This window comes from Anser anser (genome assembly GCF_964211835.1).
Source record: "Anser anser genome assembly, chromosome: 1".
Lineage (NCBI taxonomy): Eukaryota > Metazoa > Chordata > Aves > Anseriformes > Anatidae > Anser > Anser anser.
The window spans coordinates 148,057,997-148,077,770 of NC_139720.1; the positions used below are offsets into that span (position 1 = coordinate 148,057,997).

Genomic DNA, 19,774 nt, shown 5'->3' on the forward strand with positions numbered 1-19,774 from the left:
TGTGAATTTACAGAAGATTTGGTTCATTCCCTACAGAAAAAAAGGTAATACTACTTTAAAAGCCTTTGTCCAACAATACGATACTGTGCTATCCCATCCTTTGTGCTACCAGACAGTACTTTTTAATCTTGAATACTCAACTATAAGGACAGTAGCATACCTTCAGTATGGCAGCAGCTATCAGGAAGTACTAGTTTGTTTCTACTAGTTTGTTTCACCATGGGTAAAATCTATCAGTTCTTGGTCACTTCAGGGTAGCTGGGCAGATGTCCAGAGCATGCCAGCCTTCACCATCAGAAGGCAGCTGCTCTGTGCAAAGTCTCACTGTAGCTTGGCTCCTGCCCTCTGTAGCCATTGTTAACACTGAAGCATTATTGCAGGAGGGAGGCTGGGAAGCTTCAAACACAAAGGTTCAGCTCCAAACTCACACCTAGACCTCAGCAGGCCTGCACTTCCTATTCTGTGGTAAGCATCTGACTTCACAGAAAGACAAAATGTCACTTACAATATCCTTATACCAAGTATCTCATCACCACTTTCAGAAAGTGATGCTTAGCAGACAGGACTTTATACTGACATTTCTCAGCAAGCTGCAATTTAATGTAAGCATTATCTTCTCCAGGTCTTAGCTCGCTGACATGCAGCAGCTTTCCCTCTTGCCAAGCTCAAAGTCCGACACAACAAAAAGCAGTGCTTTGGAAGAGAGAGAGGTACAGTTAAACCTCACACCAGAGGGTTTTTTTTCCTGCCAGAGGGAAAAAAATAAAGTTTTAACAATCCCACACTAAGGATAGCTTAAAGCTTCAGAAATAAAGCCAAGCCAAGACTACAGCACTTATCAAGCAGTCAAACATTTTTAAAAGTGATCAGCAACACAAGGATTTACAGAAAAAAAGTGTCTTTATTAGCATTGTTACAGGCAATGCATACATAAGAACTGATCCTTGAAGTGTACAACCCCCCAGCCAAGTTTAAAGCAAGAGAATCAGCAGATTGAGACCTATATTGTACACATGTGCAGTAACAGGATCTCTCTGGACCTTCCAACAGAAGAGACTGAAATCACTTTACAAAAAAATGTAAATAAAAATAACACCCATTTTTTAAAAAAAGGGCCAGCTCCTAACAAACTGGCATAGCATCAAAAATATCAAACAGGGGAGCTGTCCAATCATAAAGAGTTCCTGTAAGGTTTGCGTATTGCGTTCACACCCTGCATATGCCAGGCATCGTGTTTAAAGCTTAGTAATAAAAAATACACACCTAATAGACAAGGTGGAGTTTAGGTAAGTTTCCATTTTGTCAGTTGTTACTGAATTTCTTTAAATGCATCATCAGTATAATTAACATCATCACTGAATGGCAGCAGTACCAAAAATGAACATTTTTCCCTTTGTTAAAGAGTTCTGCAATTGAGTCAAAGTAAATTAGCAACATCCCTCTCTGGAATCTTTACACTGACATTACCTTACGCCAATTCCAAAAAAGCACCCTTAAAAAAAAACAAAACAACTTTTAGCTGGTTTCTAAGTGGGTAAATATTTAAACTAGTTAGCAAAATTAAACACCAGAATTTTCAGAAGTTATTCCTGTGCATAGTTAAATGCTGCAAGATGATTTCACATTTAATAAAGCAGACTTTAAGAAGCAATTTGCAAGAAAAGGTGTTCCCTTACAATATCAATCTTAGCTCAGGGGAGATAGGTATTTTTTCATCTAGCTTCTTGCAATTGCTTTTCATCTACGCTGGATTTTAGTGCAAGTCATTAAATCGTTTGATATCCAGCATGGCTCCTCTTTCTGCCAATCAAATAAGCAATCAAGACAATTAGAACAAGACCAGCAAGGGCTGCACCAACTATTATAGGGATCAGCATGTTGTTTTCATCCAGCTGACATTCTTCCACTGAAGAGAAAAGAAGAGTAGTGTTAGGCACTAGTCCACTGACAGACAGGTATTTCCAGAACCCCACCTCCTGCTCTCAAGCACACAGATAAAATCGACCTGAGTTAACTTCTAGCTTAGCTTGGCAGCAGCTCAAGGAAACCAAGTGCAGTAACTACAATCATTTACAATGAAGCCTTTCTAGTAGTTGTATGCACGCTGTAGAGGTTTGTCAGAGCTGCTTCCCTCTCAAGGGCTGTTACTGTTATGCACACAGCTTAGCTGTGGTAAATCTGTCCAGGCAAACTCCTCCCCTAGCTGTTTTGCTTTAACCAGTCACAAAGGACAGCATTAACTAGACCTTTACCCCTTTCACACAACTGTCTGAAGACTGTTAGGAAGTAACGCTCTTCCTTAACTCTTCTCTAGACCGTAGGTAACAAGTCCTAGTTATTTCGAAGCTGCTTCTTACAACACTTTTTGGCACTAGCCTCAATTCAGGCATCTTATCAACCTCTACAACACCTGTAATAGGGCATGCAGAGAATAAGCATAGCACCTACAAATTGTCTTTTGACCACAGACTAATAAATTTATATCAAATTGCAGTTCACAAACCTTAGTGTCATTCCCTCCATCCACCCTCCTGTAATGTAGACCACTTACCTGCTCCAAATTTGTCTCCATCGACCTTGAAAACCTGGACCTGAACATTAAACACGTTGACAAGGGCTTTGTCTGTGACCTGGAGATTCTCCTCTGCACTGCACTTGTAGGAGTTCCCTACTGTAGCTCTCAGTTCGCTCATGCTGTTGTTTGACGCCTCAAATACTGGAGCTGCGTAAGAGAAAGTCTTATTACAGAACCCCGAAAAGCAGGAGCTGCAAGGTCATTGAGCTTAAACTTCGAGGCATTTACCCCAACGATTCTAATGGGTTTTCTAATGCTGGCATCCCGTAATGTTTATAGAAGTAGTCACTGAATGTAAGCCTGTTGAAAGTCCCTACCTTTTGCTTCAGAAGGCAGAGTCGTGCTGACACTCACACCTCGCAGGAAGAATTTGTCATTACTTGCATTCTTTAAAAAAAGAAAGAGGGAGACCATCAGTTTTAATTTAAAATAATGACGTACAACAAGCTGTTATGGTTAGGGTTCATTTGTGCGTGCATTCAAATGACAGTCCACAAGTGGGATGCTAGCATCCAAAGGGCTTACTTCTAGAGAGAGAAGCTACAGAGGGTATGCACCTTAGGGAAGGCTGCTGGTGGGGAGGGGGGCAGAGAAATGCAGGCTGTTGCTCCTCAGACTGACCTCACACCCACCCCAAAGGCAAAAAAAGTCCCAGCTCTGCCTGAGCCAGGCTAGAGCAGTAATCCCACCTGTGCTACAGGGAAGTAACAGGTCAAAGCAATCAAATTTGATCAATCCAGAGATCATCAAATGGAGCACAAAGCTCTGACAAGCCCTGGATTCTGGTCTCAAGGGCACACGGCTCTAATACAGCATTGGGACTGGGCTGTTGGAAACAGGGTTCCCAGCCATCATGGGAGACCACACGTGCCCCTTGGACGGTGCACAGAATATTAGTGAGGACTTAAATCCAGCTCCAGACTATCACCATGAGATGAGATGCGTATTTGTCACAGGCTACTCCTGTGCTTCAGCAGAATTGTTCTGAACTTGTGTAAAAAGAGTGGGCAGAGCACTGGGAAGGAATTCCCGTTCTGAACAAGATGTGTGTGTACAGGTATACATTCTTTCCTCACAACAGTTACCAAGAATTAAGCCCTCTAAATCCTAGTATTAAAACCAAAGGCATTGCTCATTCCCCTTCCCACAGATGGATTTTTCTGCTCTAGTACTTGCCCAGATTAATTTTCCCACATCAAAAAAACTGCAGACCTTAAATGCTTTGTCTATGGATCCTTACCAATACGAAGTGGAAGATAATCTTTGTTTTCTCAAAAGTCAAATTTAGGAAGGCAGACGCGTTGTCACACTTTCCAGAAGCAGTTGTATTATGTGGTATGAAATTCAGCAAGTCTAACCCCATCTAGGAGAGAAGAGGATTGATTACGACATCTGTCCTTCAAGCAACTAACACACCAGCACGCGATCAGGCAAATCCTAATTTGCTTGTACTCACATGTATGTAATGCTGTATTTGCCTGCCTGTTTTACAGGCAAAAGGGCAGACACGTATGCAAGCTAGACCTGGTATAGATGCACCAGAGCTACCATGCTGACACTGAGAGCAAAGCACATCTTTGTATCCCTAAAGAGGCTCCCTGCAGCCCGACTGCCAATAACCTGCTGCTTTCTCCACACTAACCTTCTTTGCTCCTAGCAGCACAAGGAAAACATCAGTAACCACCACTACAGAAGGAGCAACAAGCTATAAAATACTGCTTAAACATAATGTAGAAGCAATCAAGGGAAGTGTCTGCAAGGATGGTCATCTTGTAAGCTGTTTCGGTTCAAAACGTTTTGGCATTGCCCCCGGTACCTGATTTTACACTGTCCTATATCTATAGAGGGCTGTGGGTTAAATGCACTTGCCAATCAAATAGAAGCCATCAGCAGCTCTTAGATGTTAAGCCTCACATGACTTTGGACACCTTATTTAGCACTTCCTCACTGGTCGATAAATCAGAAGTTAGGCAGTCCAGCTGTGCTGGAATGCCATGCTACAGGAAGCTGCTTAGGGAATTTCATACAATTAAGGTGGCTTAAACATTTGCCATTAACCGTCTACTTACTGTGCAGCAGCACATCAGCAATCAGTGCTCATGATTCTACCCCTCAGTCATAAATAAGAGCAATACATTCTTTTACACTACTACGTACAGCATTAAGCCCCTAAATCCTATACCGACACCACCCTCCACACACCAGGCCCTTTGTCACTGGGATCCAACTTAGACTACACAAAAGCAGCCACAATTTGTTTGCCCATGGTCATCCACGTTACCTCAGATTAAGCCACAGGATAGGAAAAAAGCTTGCAACCAGAAGGTCCACGCATTAAGCTTGTAGGTTTACTGAACCCTTGGTCATTGTTTCCTGCTGAGGGCCTTCAGCAGTGCCTTCAGGATTACAGCTCGTAGCTTTGCCTTACTGGCTAGTGGGTAAGAGGTTTGCCCACAAGGCTGGCAAGCTGGGCTTTGTAGCAACATCAGAGGGAAAGAGCCTATACCAAGGCTAGATCTTACCTAAACCATGCAGCACTTTTGTCACTGAAAATAACCATTATTTAAGTAGCGCTTAGGCATTGCAGTTAATCCCAGTACTCTTTGATACTGGCTGGAAGTTAACTAAGTCTTTTGCAAGTGTATGAGTCCCCTAAGAATTTGTCAACTCTGTCCATTTTTACAGTAGGAATAGTTTCCCACTCTAACAGTCATTCCCCGTTTTCATTTGGGTACCCCAGGCCAGATTCCTGTAATTAACATTTTGCACGTGTTGTTTAGATGGCATCTTTGGTATAGAACTCCCTCTCACCACATTTTTATAATTTTTAACTGCTTTTGTGGCATGGCCATTTACACTAACTGGATTTGACAGGCAAGTTTAGTACTCTTAACTGAAGAGAAAAAAAATCTTTAATGGCCACTTTCAGTAGAATACAACTGAGTAGTCACTAGTCTAAACCAAGCTAAGCAATTCAAATAGAGGACAATCATGGATGAACACTGCGAAGAATCAAGATTTTTACAGAAAATAGCCTGTAATAATTTAGCAAGTCTTCGCCAAAGAAGGAATCTTAAGATCTTGAAGAAGAATGTACCTTTTCATCTTTTTTTTGATAGGTGATATTAAGCTGTAGCCCCATGGAGGCAAGCACACAGGTTCCATTTGTACCAGTCACATTGTATTTACCAACTGCAGGATTTGGAGGCGATGCAGTTGGTGCTGGGCTAGCTGTTGGAACCTGGCTAGTAGTCTGTTTAGGAGTTGTTGGTACTACAGTAGTAGTAGTAGAAACGATGTCTTCAGAGCATTCTGTCTCTGGAGAGAAAGGAAAACAGACAGTCAAACAGAGGCACCGGATGATCTACCTTTTTAATCCTCGAGGGAAAGTAAGACAATTTCAACTAGTGTTTCCTAAGGGAAGATAATAAAAGCTGAGAAACAATAGCAAAGCATTACTGGAACTATTGGTGTGGAGTTTAAGACACTTAAAACATCGCATATGAAAATGCCACCTCTACTGTTATTTGTAGGAGTTCATGGTACCTACATCTGCTTTTATTCATTTGTCATTTTACTTCACAATCAACTCAGGATAAGTAAGATTCATATGTCGACAAAGCCAGCCTTCCTGCTGTATAGTCACAGCAAGGCTCAAGTGACTCCCCCTTTTGGACATTCTGGGCACTCGTGCTAGCAGCAGAGGAACAGTTCTTGTGCTCAGTATTAAGCAGTCTCCCAGGGAACACGTAGTTCTCATTCCCTCCTTTCCCCCCAGTACACTACCAGGTCACGAGGGCCCTACTTCATTATTTTGGCGATACCCACAGTAGCATTAAAATAATACTGGGCCTGTCATCATAGCAGTGCTGTGGCTCTTTTATCCTTAACAACATGACTTAAGACCCTGTTTATGATGGCAAGCATTCTGGCATATCCCTTCCATTTGGGTTTTACATCCACCCTCTCTAGTTCTGCATTACTAGCTACCTACCACCCGAGGTACAAGGCGGAGTGAAGATGTCCGCCTGCCTTCTCTTTTCATCCAGTTTCAGCACCAGCTTCCAAGGCAAAAGGAACAGTGGCCTCGTTTGCCAGAGTATTCACAAATACCTGGCAGCAAGATCTCAACACGTTGTGAGAGCCAAGAAGGTTCCTGCGCTGAAGATCTACGCCAAATCCAAAGGTCGCAGCAAAGACATTGCTGTGGCACAGGCTTCCATGTCCCAAGCCAAGGTCATCTCCCTATTTCAGGGATAACTTGTAACTTTATAAGGATGACAGCAACTGCGCTCTAAATCATCTCAATTCTGAGACAATGTCTCAAAAGGCCTAGTTCTAAAATACCATCCATATCTTGCAGATACCAGATAACTAGTGAATAGCCTCTGTACTTAAACAGCAGCTTAGCTTCTGATTATAGCTCAGAAAGAGGAACTCTAATCACACCTGAACTCAGACTCCAGCACAGCACACTTTCCTATTTCAACTCCATTTCTGGAAGGTGGAAGTATGGAGGCATGACCCTATCTTCTGTAGGCTTAACAGATACTGCTCAGGTCCCAGAACGTGATAATTTCCTAGCAAATAAACCAGACAGCCACTTTGACTGGTACTTCAGTGGAGAATTTCCCTCCATCTGCAAGGCCTCAACATATACCACCTCTTACCGCCGCTGGCAGAGATGGAAACACCCATCTCACTTCCAGTGAAAGTTTGCCCTGGGTGCAGTTTTGATACAGTGTTTTTACTGAACTCACTTACAGCATCGCTCCTACTAACTCTGCAAGACAGATGTGGAGATAAGATATCCTTATGTCTTTTTCTGACCGTTACAAAAAAGCAGCTGACAACAGTACTACCAGATAAAATTAAAGCCTCCTCTTTTCTTCAGAGCTGCAGATAATCATGGCAGTAACCTTAGTCACTGCCAGAAGTTACCATTACTAGCGACGCACAGATGCATTGAATACTGACTTTTCTCCCCTTCAGAGAACCTTGCCCAGATCACGAGCAGAAATATCCTCTAATGAAAGAGCTGCAGGTAAAAAAAAGTTAAGGGAGAATTCCAGATCTAAAGTTTATCAATAACTAGCTGCCAAAAGGACAGGGTGAAGCCTTAAGCTCAAAATGGTGGAAAGAATGAACTTATCTGGAAAGAACAAGGTATTTTCAGGACCAAGATTTAAAAAATGATAAAGTAAGAATTCTTTAACCATCTGAATTAAAAATAAAATGATGAGAGTGCATTATGCAGTAAGAATTGAAAAAAATACAAAGATCTGGGTAAAGTCTCAAGAAAGTAATAAAAAAGAAGGGAACAATATAACTAAAAGAAAAAACTGAGCATGGCATGAGTAACAGTAATGTGGAAATAGAAAAACAAAACAGAGCTTGAACTCAAACTAAAGTGTCTATCCCCAGATCATAGAATCAGGTGTCTTTTCTAAGAATAGCTTCATCAAGACAGTGATACCACAGGATGGAGGAAAGCAACCTTGAGGAAGTGAGTCCAGCAAACAGACATTAGAAGAATCTAAAAACGGAAAAGGAATCAATTAGGAATAGAAAGTAAAACAGATGTTGATAAACTTGTGTTCCAGAAGGAACACCCGCCCCAAATAATGCAGTATTGTCTTACAGCTTAACCAAAGGACTGTAAGAACAGATAAGGGGTGCTGAAAAGTATTAGGCAGTAAGGAGATTTTATTGAAGTTTCATAGAGATTAAGAAATCAGTTTTTCCCAATATCATGGCTCATGTTAAAGCCTGCTCATAACTGATCACCTCTCATTTTTATCCAGTATACCCACACAACTGGATCAAGACTTAAAAAAAAAAAGAGATTGCTCTGAAGACTGAAGTAATAGAAACTTTTTTAAATTACAAATATGGGTCCTTTTTTTTGCTGCAAACTAGTTCATCAAAGGGAAAAGACTGATCAAGACAATGATATACACTGAAACCTGAGGCAGTAACGTGAGGCAGCCATAAAAGAACTGCATTATCGTGTATCAAGCAAAGTATTTCTCAAAGAGATGGGACACAGATACTCCTGTAGAACGCAGCTTTTCAATGAATCGATAATATGCCACCACTGACTACCCTAGTTTTAAGATTAATTTCAATTTAACGAGTGTATAAATGGGATTAATAGCCTAAGAAAGAAGAGTTTCACATTACCCTGAGAAGACTTCTTACTTGCCCCAGCAAGACTTACCGCTTCCTAAAATACCACGGACAAACATGAAGAAACACGAACTGAAGAACATTGCCACAGAAACAGAGCACCATGAAAACACCATGAAGTCGTCTGACTTCTAATCATTACAGAAGTGAAATTCTGAAATGCCTTTCAATGCAAGCAACCAGGACAAAAAGTCATTCTGTGATTGAGGCTGAGTAAATATCATTTTTACAGCTTATATAAAACCCCCTCTAGGAAGAGTTATGTATCTGTTCCCTACGGACCAGTTTGCTACTGTCCTCCACTCTATCACTAATTTTCCCCAGAGCACAGTAACTGGTTCAAATTACTTTGGCAGAGTAACTATAAAGTGATCAGATACTTCTTGAACCAGGATTTTGGCCATGCACCCAGCTGACCTTCCGCAGCAGGTCTTTATACCCCTAAGCAATCGTGAGCAGAAGGAACGTTCCCTAAAGCCTGTACAGCATCCATGGGAACATTGTGCACCATCTTCCAGTTGTGGATGCCGACACCCTCAGAGAAAACCTGAGGTCCGTTCATTGCAGAAGATTCTGCTACAGAGCTATCAGAGCTTCAGATCCAGTCTACAGCTGCCTGAATATGATAAATCGGGACTTCAAAAAAATTATTAGGAAGATTAGTTCCCCAAGTACATTTTCTGCTACAAGATACTTACTGTTTCTGCTGAAAGTGCCATTTGTGGGAAAGGCTTCCAAAGTCACGTTGCTAAAAGTAATGTTCACGTGCTTCATAAGGATGCGCTTGGAGCTGATGCATCTGTATTCTGTGCCCATATGTGCCTGAATAACAGATTTTTGCGATGCTTCCATCACTTTTCCTGTGAAAAGATCATATTGCATCAGTAGGTAACAGTTTTTACAGAAAAATCAGTGTTACGTCCGGAAGGGTGACACAATGAGAGCAGGAAGTTTACCTTCAGTTGAATTATGGAATAAAGTTGCATCTGACAGGTTGTAGCTGAAAATTAGCTTTTCAACTTGGTACTTATCCACAGTTTTCGAGAAATTCAATCTTAACAAGTGTCCTGCTCCAAAACTCAATGCTAGACTTGGCTGAGATGTGTTACCTTCACCACATGAGCTGTGTGGCTCTGTTGTGGCATTTTGTGGAAGAAAGAAGTGTGCAAACTGTAAAAAAGAATACATAACGTATAAATGGGATAATGTAATAACTTTGCCTTACCACTTTTTAAATACCCTATGAACCCGCTACAAAGCATACAGCTGACACTCATGCTATGTCTATTTACGTACCGGTATATAGCAAGTAGCATGTTATTGGCACTCAGATTTCTAAGAATATTCCTCAGAAATTGCAGGACATAGTGGTACGTCCTCACAGCACCTTAGACTTTCCCTTTAAGCTAGGGCTATGAATTTGCAGGTGAATCTGTACTCAGCAAATCCAACCTGGTAAACTCCAGACATGTGAAAGACAGGAGAATTTATACTTTGCTTCTTGCAGTACAATTGAGTAAAAACAAAAGTGAATGGTACAGTGTACATACTTTGGCTATAATTCTTTTGAATATATTGTGTATTGACAAGGAACTTGGTACCTGAGGACAAATAGAACGCTTACTGGAAAGCGTGAGCTGACTGCTCAACAAGAAGAAACAGACAAAAGCATGTGATGAAAGCAGTTACCTCTGAATGCAAACCTGTATAGCAGTATCAGCAGGATTTCAGACCATCAGCACTGAAAAAGTCAACTACACAATACAATTCTGCTCAAATCACACACAGCAAGTGTAAGCACTGGCAGAGCAACTGAATGTTTTAATCTCACACTATGACGACTAGGAAAAGGTAATTTTAACAAGGGTGCCTTAAAACATGCAACTGCAATAAGATTATAAATAATTCACAATTCTGTCTAGTAGTAAAGATGCGAAAAACAGTAAATTGAAAGGCAAAGTATTTGTAAATAAAGATCCTTAACTTTCCAGTAATGGACTTGCTGATAAAAACCTGTAAGCACTGCACTGGTCTGAAGATACACCGAGATCTACAGAGATATGCTAAGCAGGTCACATGGAAGCTTCAAAGCTAGATGCCAATGGCCATTTCAGTTCAGGTGTAGCCCGTATAACTAAGCTGCAGTGACCAAGTTCACCAAAAAGAGACGGGCAGCGTTTTATCCTTTACAGTCACAGTGAAAGCCATTACAGCTACCAACAGGACGCGTGTAGAATTCCAGACAAAATTTCACGTGTATCTCTTGTGGTGGTTTCAGGCAGCTTCAGTCCTGCTGTATAATTACAGGAAGCGTCAGTAATAAAGGAAAAGTTGATGCAACGTGCCTGGAAGGACGGAATGTTTGCAGAAGCAGTTTTTCAGGCTTAAATATTTGTTCAACATTTGTTTCAGTACGGCACACGTGCAAAAATACCCCACATTTTATAAACGCATGTTAGAGACAAGCAGCGAGCTACTCCCATTACCTGTTTTTGCCCATTGCTTTTGTATTCCACTGAGAAGGCTGCTGTCAGATTAGCAATTATGCAGACTTTGCCAGATGAATCTTTCACATCAAACGAAGAGGAAATCTGTAAAAAGCCTGGTGAGAGCAACAAGGAGTTAGTTAACTTGGTGTCACATTAAAATTAGTTTTTGAACCCAAGCAAAGAGACAAATATATACAACTGTATGTTTTGGGAGAATATCCTGAACAGCAGTTGAGTTTGGAAACATCCGTGAACAGTCTATTCGCTAGCCTTAACATCACTAACACAGGATATATTTAACAGCCCATTTAGAAAAAGACAAAGCCACCCAAACTGTTGACATGAGAGGTCCTCAGAGCGTAAGAAAAACATGTAAGAACCATATCAGCCCTGCTGCTCAAGGCAGCAGCTCCGCATTCACCTCACAGAGCAACTATTTTGCAAGCTGCAGCCAGAGCTGACTTAACAGGTCGGACCCCGCACGCCTACGGCGCTCAGCCTCCCCCCGCAGCACACCACGCTGCCTCCACTCCCGCTGTACCAGGACACTCAGCCACACACGCGCTGAATGCAGCATTTAGAAGGCTTGGACTGACTGCAGATGTTTTGGAGTTACTGCCAAAAATAGCGTGACGGAGCATGCCACCCTTGCCAGGAGAGCTTCTCTTGACTGTCCTCACGCTCCCCGCACTTGAGAGGAGGATGGGGGCCATGACCTTGGCTCAGACAGAGGTTGTTTTCCTGCCTGGTTTAAGCTCATCTCAGACCAAGCGCTGACAAAAGCGGGGCTTCTCCTCTGCTTGGAGCACAGCACAACTGACCTGTTACTGCAGACAGAGCAGGGTAAAAGCCATGTGAACGGAGGAGCATGGCAGCGTCCCTTCTGATGGCAGCGTGGACTTACACCAGCCTCCACCTAGGGGATGGCTGCTGGCAGGCTGGATTCAGCCAGAGCACTGGTTATCCCTACTTTGTCTGGGGTGAGCGCCAACCAGACAGTGCTCTTGCATCTGTACTCATATTAAGGTGTTCACATTCTTTATTGCAGAGCATTTGCTTTGTTTCTGATTCTTATTTTGTCCCCACGCATCTGAAACAAACCTCACCGCAAAAAGCCTGCACCATTTTCCTGCTAGCACATTTGTCACCTCAAAGAAAACCTGAAAAAAAGCAGTTACAAGGCACAAACCACTCCATTTATCACAAGCAAATAAGCTTTAAAGAGTCAAACATGCTAATCCACTCAACTGCTGACACAGCAAAAAGACCAGCTGAGGGATTATCCATTAGCTAGCTTTCCAACCCTCAAGAGGTTTTTAAAAAGCAAATCCCAACTTCAGAAGTTTTTGCCACAGAAGTATCATGTATACAATTGCATTATGACAATTCTTAGGAAAAACTGGACTTTTGTCAGTTTCAGCCAGGCAGAAGGCGCTTCAGTTGTAGGAACACATTGGAAACAATTTCAGCAAGTATTTGCCCTGGTTGCTTCCCCTCAGCAACAATTTCCTTCATCTCCAACAAGGGACATACATCTCCCCCAGCATCAAAGGCGGCCAAAACTTAAGTCAGAACTCACACACTTCACCCAGCTGTTCAAAGAGCACAGACCAAAAACCAAAGACAGATCAAAGAAAGAAACTACTTAATGGATAATGTAGAAAACTGATACTCCAAAACAAAATTGCCCTACCTTTATGTCCATCTTATAATGCTCCTGAAGGCACATATATTCACAAAGAAAATGTTACTTATTGCAATCATAAAATAATTGATGCTCCTCCACATGGTAGCTTCAATTTACCAAGTTTCCCTCACATTAAATTTATGTTTGGAAATCATTTACATTGTACCCGAGCACTTGCTTTCTTCAGAACAGATCGGCTTACACTTTCTTGAAGATTTCTAGCACTGCATAGGAAGCACTGTAGAGGCACAAAACAACAGTCCATGGCTGCTTGAGCTAATACTACAAATAGAAACTGTGACAGAATGAAGATCTTCAGTATGCATGCTGATTCCGTTGTTTTGTAGCTACTAAAAAAATTCTGGTGATTTTAGAACTAAAAATAAGTGAGTAATAGGCACTACAGAATGAAAAAAGTTTAGAAGAGAATTACAGGGGAAAGAGAAGACTGAAAAACAGCATTAAGAAAAAATTGCTGTCCTAAAGGAAAATATGAGAGTCCTGCCCATTACAGATGATTCAGAGAACATCAAAAGACAATGCAGAGGTACCACAGAAATCACTGAATGGAACACAGATTCTGGGAACGAACAGCTGACAAATTACCCTCAGCAAGTTTAAGTAATAGAGAACAAGTGGTCTGAACAAATATTAAGAATACCACCTACACAGCTACTAGAATTTTGCAAGGTTAAGTTCACACCATGATATGAAACCCAGTGTGGTTAACGTGGAATAAACACTATAAAACCCCATTCCCCCTCCAGAAACGTTAGGCAGCTGCTGGATTTGCAGTGTCAGAGTGATGAGACATGCGTCAGGCATGAGACATCAAGCTATATCCTCAATGAAGTGGCAAAACAGGGCTGTTTCCCTGCAAGTAAATTGGCATTCACGAGGATGGCCATCAGAGTGAGCAGTGTAATCCACTGCCATCGTCTTGGGGGCGGGGATGGAGAAGCATACAGAACAAATTGTGTGAAACATCAAGAATAGAGGGACACTGAAAAATTAGCAAAACCATAGCAGAGCAAAGCAAGGTACTGAAGACGTTCCTGCCTACTCTTCGCTCCAGCCAGCCAGTTTAAAGCAGAAGAACAGCTTGCCGGGTTTGGGAGGAAAGCAGCTGTTGAGTTTGAGAAGGCTGCTTCAGTGCCGACCAGTGATTAACGCGTGAATCATCTCCAGCCCACAAACAATAAGAGCCTGCAGTCAAAATGTCAAGAATACAGAAAGCAAACTGATGTTGGATCAATCTGCCCTGCGAATATTTCTAATTAAGTTACATAAAGTAATGGTCAATGTTATCACAGCATATCTACAAGTTGAGAACATTGCTTGTACTTCTCATAATGGTACCATTCTTTGCTGTTTACCACAAAAACTGATACAGCCTCCAGTGTCTTCAAACTTTAAATGCTCTTCTTAATAAACTACAGCATCTTACTGTGCCAGAGCCATGGCAGTATTTCAGATTTACACAGCTGAATAGATCTCAGACTTTTCAATAGCAAAAAGTTTTGTGACATTCATTATTCATTCAGCTGGAAATAGCATGTTATAATATCTAGCAGTAGAATCACCAAAACCGTAGCAGCATCAAAGAATTCTCACTTCATTCAGATGCTTCCTTTGGATTCCAACAGGTTCCTAGAAAAGGTCTCCTTACACATTTATTCAAGCTGCACATTTTCACCTGAAAATCATAAGGTATCTGATCCCTTTACACCTCATTTCTGAAGATATATTGTCATGCATGAAAGACTGAAGGAAAAACTAGATAGATACATTGCTTAAAATCTAGCATCCATTTCAACTAACACAAATGCATCAAGAAAACAACCACCACCAAACAGAGCTTATTAACACTCCAAGAATCAACAAGTCAAAGAAAACTAAAACTTCCTTGGTTATACAACAACTATCTTAAACTCATCTACCACAAAAAAAAAGTTAAATTTGTTTTAAACTGAGAACTATGAAGCTAGCAAAACAATTTGGCACATTTGAACAATCTAAATCTGAGCCCTTTTGAATATTGTTCATGGAAAGCTGGGATTCCCCCTTTCTTGACCAGACCAAGATGCTTTCAGGTTTCAAGCTTTTTATGATTTATATCCTATTAGTCAAGCACAGCTACCCTTAGGCTACTCTCCCTTATAATGGAAACCTATCAAGGGAAAAAGACAAATGCCTTATTTTGCTCTAAAAAAAGCAAGCATGTATTAATGGCAATTGTTTACGCTAGCTGCTTGCAAAGAGGACTTTGGTTGCAATAGTTAATCATTTACCATCTCCAAGTTTTTTTTTCCTAAAACAATTGGACAACAAGGATCTCAAGCATGAAAGCTATTTATATATTTTTTGTTACTGTATTCATGTTTCCTGCATAAATATTGTCTGCCTCCCTCTGTGAGGAGAGGACAGCAAGCAGCCAGACCCCAATGCCAGGGGTGACTGGGCAGCAGGTGCCAGCACCAGGTGGCCATTTTGTATCCACGTTGCCAGGCCCTCAGAGCAGGGAGCACCGCTATCCACAGGGCAGTGATCCAAGGAGCAAAGCCATGCTTGGTCTTATCTAAAGGTTTATTTCTCACTGTACACATGAGTGGAAGTGCCCCAGTAACTTACTCACTTGGCTGGTTCGGAAGGATCCTGTCACCTCAGTGCCATTTTGTGAGCAAAATAGTGACCCCGGTGCTTCAGACTCCTAATGTCTGTGCCAGGGAATGGGAAAAACCCCTGAGGAGTTTTGCTTCTCTCCTCTAATCGTGTCTTCCAATTTAAGCACCACTCCCAGGTGGGCACCTTGTACAAGTCCTTTCTTGGAAAAGAAGGCAAGATCACTGCTTTGGATGCAGGATCTACACTACCTTGGGACAGTACAAAAACCAAAAACTTCAAATATATATATATATATATAAAAAAGATCATACTACTTACTAACCCTTATGTTTCTGAGGAACAAATGAAAGCAAGAAATCCTTTGACATATCTGATGCATGAACCACTTTGCCTCAGACAAGATGTTCTTCATAAAACTGAGTTAGAATTTACCTGTCACCAGTAGACTCAGAAGCCTGAGCACAAGATATCAAAAGCATATCAAGAAGAGACAAGGCTAGGCTCACCTCAGCTGCTGTTGGGACATGCTTGAACACAAGCACAATGGCAAAAAGCAGGAGCAAAGCTTAATTCAAGGTTGGTGGGTGCCCTGGTAGAGGAAGTGAGCTATCAAATTCCAGATCCAACCCCAGAAGATGCATCCTTGCCAACTTACAGGGATGAATTCACACAATCTTAGGTTATATTTTGAATACTGTTGATTTACATTAGGGCAGTAAGCCTTTTGTTTCTCAATCCAAGTGTGCAGGTGAATGACCTCTCTCTTTATAAACACAAAAGCACAAAGCATTATAAAGGAAAGGATATTTTGCAGCTGTACACTTGCCATTTGGCCAGACAATTGCACAATTGCATCAAGTTTAGTCACATGAAGCTTCTTTACAGTTTACAATCTAGAGGAAGGAAGTCTTGGGATAGCTCTATGGCAGCTGATTACACGAGTCCACCGGGAGGGCTGATACACCATGGCTGGACTCTTTCCAGCATTCGCACAAGTTAATTTTGCACTTGCTCTGGTTAGCACTGCTGTCTCACACCACACAACTAACACACCCTTTAAGGTAGCTGACAGCCCCAAACAGCTTTTTAGAGGAAAGAGCACCACTTAAGAAGTCCCCTCAGAGGAGAGGAAATTGGAAAAAAGAACAGTCTTGCCTCAGTAAACCACTCTCCTATTCTTACTGAGAGAAGGGAATAGATCTCACTTGTCAGGGAAAGTAAAGCCATATTAACATATGTAATATTACACAGACTGAATTCTGCCTATTTAAGAAATGAGAAACCACTAAGAGGTTAATCAAAGAAAATGAACTGCATTAAAAGCAAGGACTACTGTCCATGCTGCACTGGCAGGGTGCTACTTACACTCTCGCCCTTGGACGTAGAGAAAAGAGTACTGGCAGGCGGCATGCTGCCAAGCGACAGGGAAGGCTGAGAAACTGTCACGCTTGGATTGAACAAGATACCACTTTATCTTAATGTCAGATGCACCAGAAACATGAAGGCCTGATTTACCAAAGCATAAGACGCATTTCAAAAAAGTAGGCATGTAACTTAGAATTCAGGTAATGCAATGAAGCATTCAAATAGCTGTTGTAACTACTGCCGCTCACACCCAAAAGGGTCTCCTGCCAAGATTAAAAGAATAAATACCAGGAAATCCAGGATCTCACTAATCTTTCTCAGAGAATTTCCAAATCACGCCTGATTTGAGAGAAAAGAAACCACTGCAGTTCAGCTGAAACAAGCAAAGGAAGGCATGTCTTTTTAGTGCGAGGAACAAGTTCTCTAAGACATGGAAAAGGCTACGCTGAAGTAAAAATAGTTAGCTTCTCAATGAAATATCCATCCTCTCCTTTCAGTAGGGCTCCCCCGTACCTAGAGTAAACTTTTCAGCTTATCGTCTACTACTGATTGGCAATCATCCTATTCACTACAGAACAATCTGGAAAGGGGTTACACAAAGAGTGGAACTCGGAAGTCAGTCTGGACAAGGACCTAAGGCGCGTATCTCAAGCAGCGTGATTGGGAACCAGTGGAGTTTTTACCCTGCCAGTCAGAAGAGCTGCACAAGCCAAGGCTGAGTAACCTGTCACATGATGACAGATTGGCACTAGCACATGAATTCAGGTCCTTTGAGACTGTGTCAATACACTTAAAGAAGCTATCAAGCAAGCACAGTGGTAAGTGCATCGTTTGATAAAGCAACATTCCGTAAGTTGCACAACACAGCAGCGGTTATACTTTACGAAAACTACTTCATAGTCTCAGTTTCATATAGCTAGTAATCCTAAGACTTCGGAAAACAGTAGAACACCACATTATTTAGTGGCTGGAATTCATTAGTCAAGTTTCTCTCAAATACCCTTTTAAGTTGCTGTTTCCAAGCAGCATTCTGGCCTGTTATCAGGGTGCTTCTAATCAGTACATCCAATGCAAGTACAGACAGCAAAACATGTTGGTAGCAAAGTTTGAAATTCCCCTTCAGACTGAAGTTGTGCAATAGAAACACGTGGATTATGCGTCAATAACCCTGAAATGGCATCATGGTACCTTTAACTCCCCCCCCTCCCTGCCAGATCTCAGATATTTCATTATCCGCTCGCTGATACTGAATCAGAGAGTTTGTAGCAATGTCTGACTACACTTAAATTTTGGAAATGTTTTCTCTGCTGTGCTCATGTTTCAGTGAGGAGGAGAACTACTGGTGCTGCAGCACTGGAAGAGCACAAGTGACTCTGTTGGGCCTGATACTCAGCACAACTGGCATGTCGTGCTCAACAGCAGACAAGCACAATCTCCATATTACAAAAAGCAACAGCTAATTTGAGGGAAAGTACTTCATTTCCTTTAGATTCCCTTCCCGGTATTTATCACTATTACTCAAGTCTTTTGCTCATTCCATATACACGTTCTATATTAGCCAGGAAACTCATCAGGAAACACTTAATGCTGACACATGAAGAAATATTCAGCTCAGTGCTTGCTACTCAACATGAAGGGAAACTGAAGCAGTAACTAAGGCACAGGGAGAGGAGAAAAATTGGGCAGATATCAGTCTACTGTCCCAAACTCAAAGCACTACTGAACAATGCTTTCACATTTGACCCACCCCAATAATCCTCAAGCCTCCTGTGATCTTGTGTTAAGCTAATCAGCATTCACCGAGATGACTAAAGGGCTGCAAATGAGGCCAGCTCAGGTAAGGCCATTCTTCTCATCACTACCGCCCAAGCCTCTCAGCCTGGGAGGTTACCTGTGACTCGAAGGACAGCGTCTCTATTTGCACCACAAAGCACTCCCCTGAGATTTTAGGATAAAGCAGTGTGGAAGGATCTAACTACTAGACACTGGCACAAAGGCCTGTCGGTAAGCATAGTTGGTTATTCTGCAGTAGAATGAATTTGTCTGTTTCTTCAACAGCAGAAACAACACGTTTCATATACCGAAAAGTGACAATGCTAAATGGACAGGGCCATGTTTGTAAGTGCTATTTAAGCAGAGGGAGCCTGTCACAGTCCCAGCAAACACCATTTGCAGTGTCACTTTAAACCTGCAGGCCGACTTCGACGCCAACAGCCGCAATTCTCCACTTAAGCCGTCCCCACAAGCCACACAAAGGACTCCCACTGGGACGCCAGCTCAGTGCCACTCGGGCTGCAGACCCCAACCCCAAAAACAGGCCCGACGGCACCGCCAGCCGCTGTGCCCGCCGGACCAGCTCGCGACGACCGCGGCACCGCGCAGCGACGCCTTTCGGGCTCGGTGCGGCACAGAAACCGAGGGAGCCAACGGGGACGGCGATGTTTGCCGCCGAGGAGCTGCCAGGCGCTTTAAGGGCTGCCGCAACCCCGAAGCCATGGCCGCCAGTTGCTGCCTTACCCGGGACCCCCCGTGCTGGCTGCTGAAGCGCCCCCGCCACCCTCGCCGGTAACCCGATAGCGTCGCGCGATGCGGATCCGCGGCCTGAAATCCCCCCCACAAGCCCTGCGCCGCTCCCTCCCTGCCCCGGATCCCCCCAGCCCTACCCAGCAGGGCGGCCGCCGCCAGCAGCCCCCGCGCCATGGCCGGGAGCGGGGGGCGAGGAGGAGGAGCAGCAGCAGCAGCAGGAGGAGGAGGAGCGGCAGCGTGAGGCAGCTGCGCACGGCGCTGGTCCCGCGGGGTCATATGACCTGCGGCGTCACGCGCCCCGCCCAGGGGGCCTCACGT

At 42.8% G+C, this 19,774-nt stretch overlaps 1 protein-coding gene across 1 annotated transcript; it reads right to left on the minus strand.

The window, feature by feature from the left end:
* Window positions 1-881: 881 nt before the first annotated feature.
* On the minus strand, window positions 882-19,762 carry LAMP1 (lysosomal associated membrane protein 1). The gene is made up of 9 exons (XM_083834744.1): window positions 19,594-19,762; window positions 11,251-11,366; window positions 9,721-9,934; window positions 9,463-9,624; window positions 5,673-5,893; window positions 3,816-3,938; window positions 2,893-2,962; window positions 2,552-2,722; window positions 882-1,906 (listed from the first exon to the last, which is right to left on the minus strand). Exons 1-9 carry the CDS (start codon window positions 19,730-19,732, stop codon window positions 1,767-1,769), a joined length of 1,356 nt encoding a protein of 451 aa, XP_083690870.1. The 5' UTR covers window positions 19,733-19,762; the 3' UTR covers window positions 882-1,766.
* Between the last annotated feature and the right edge of the window lie 12 nt (window positions 19,763-19,774).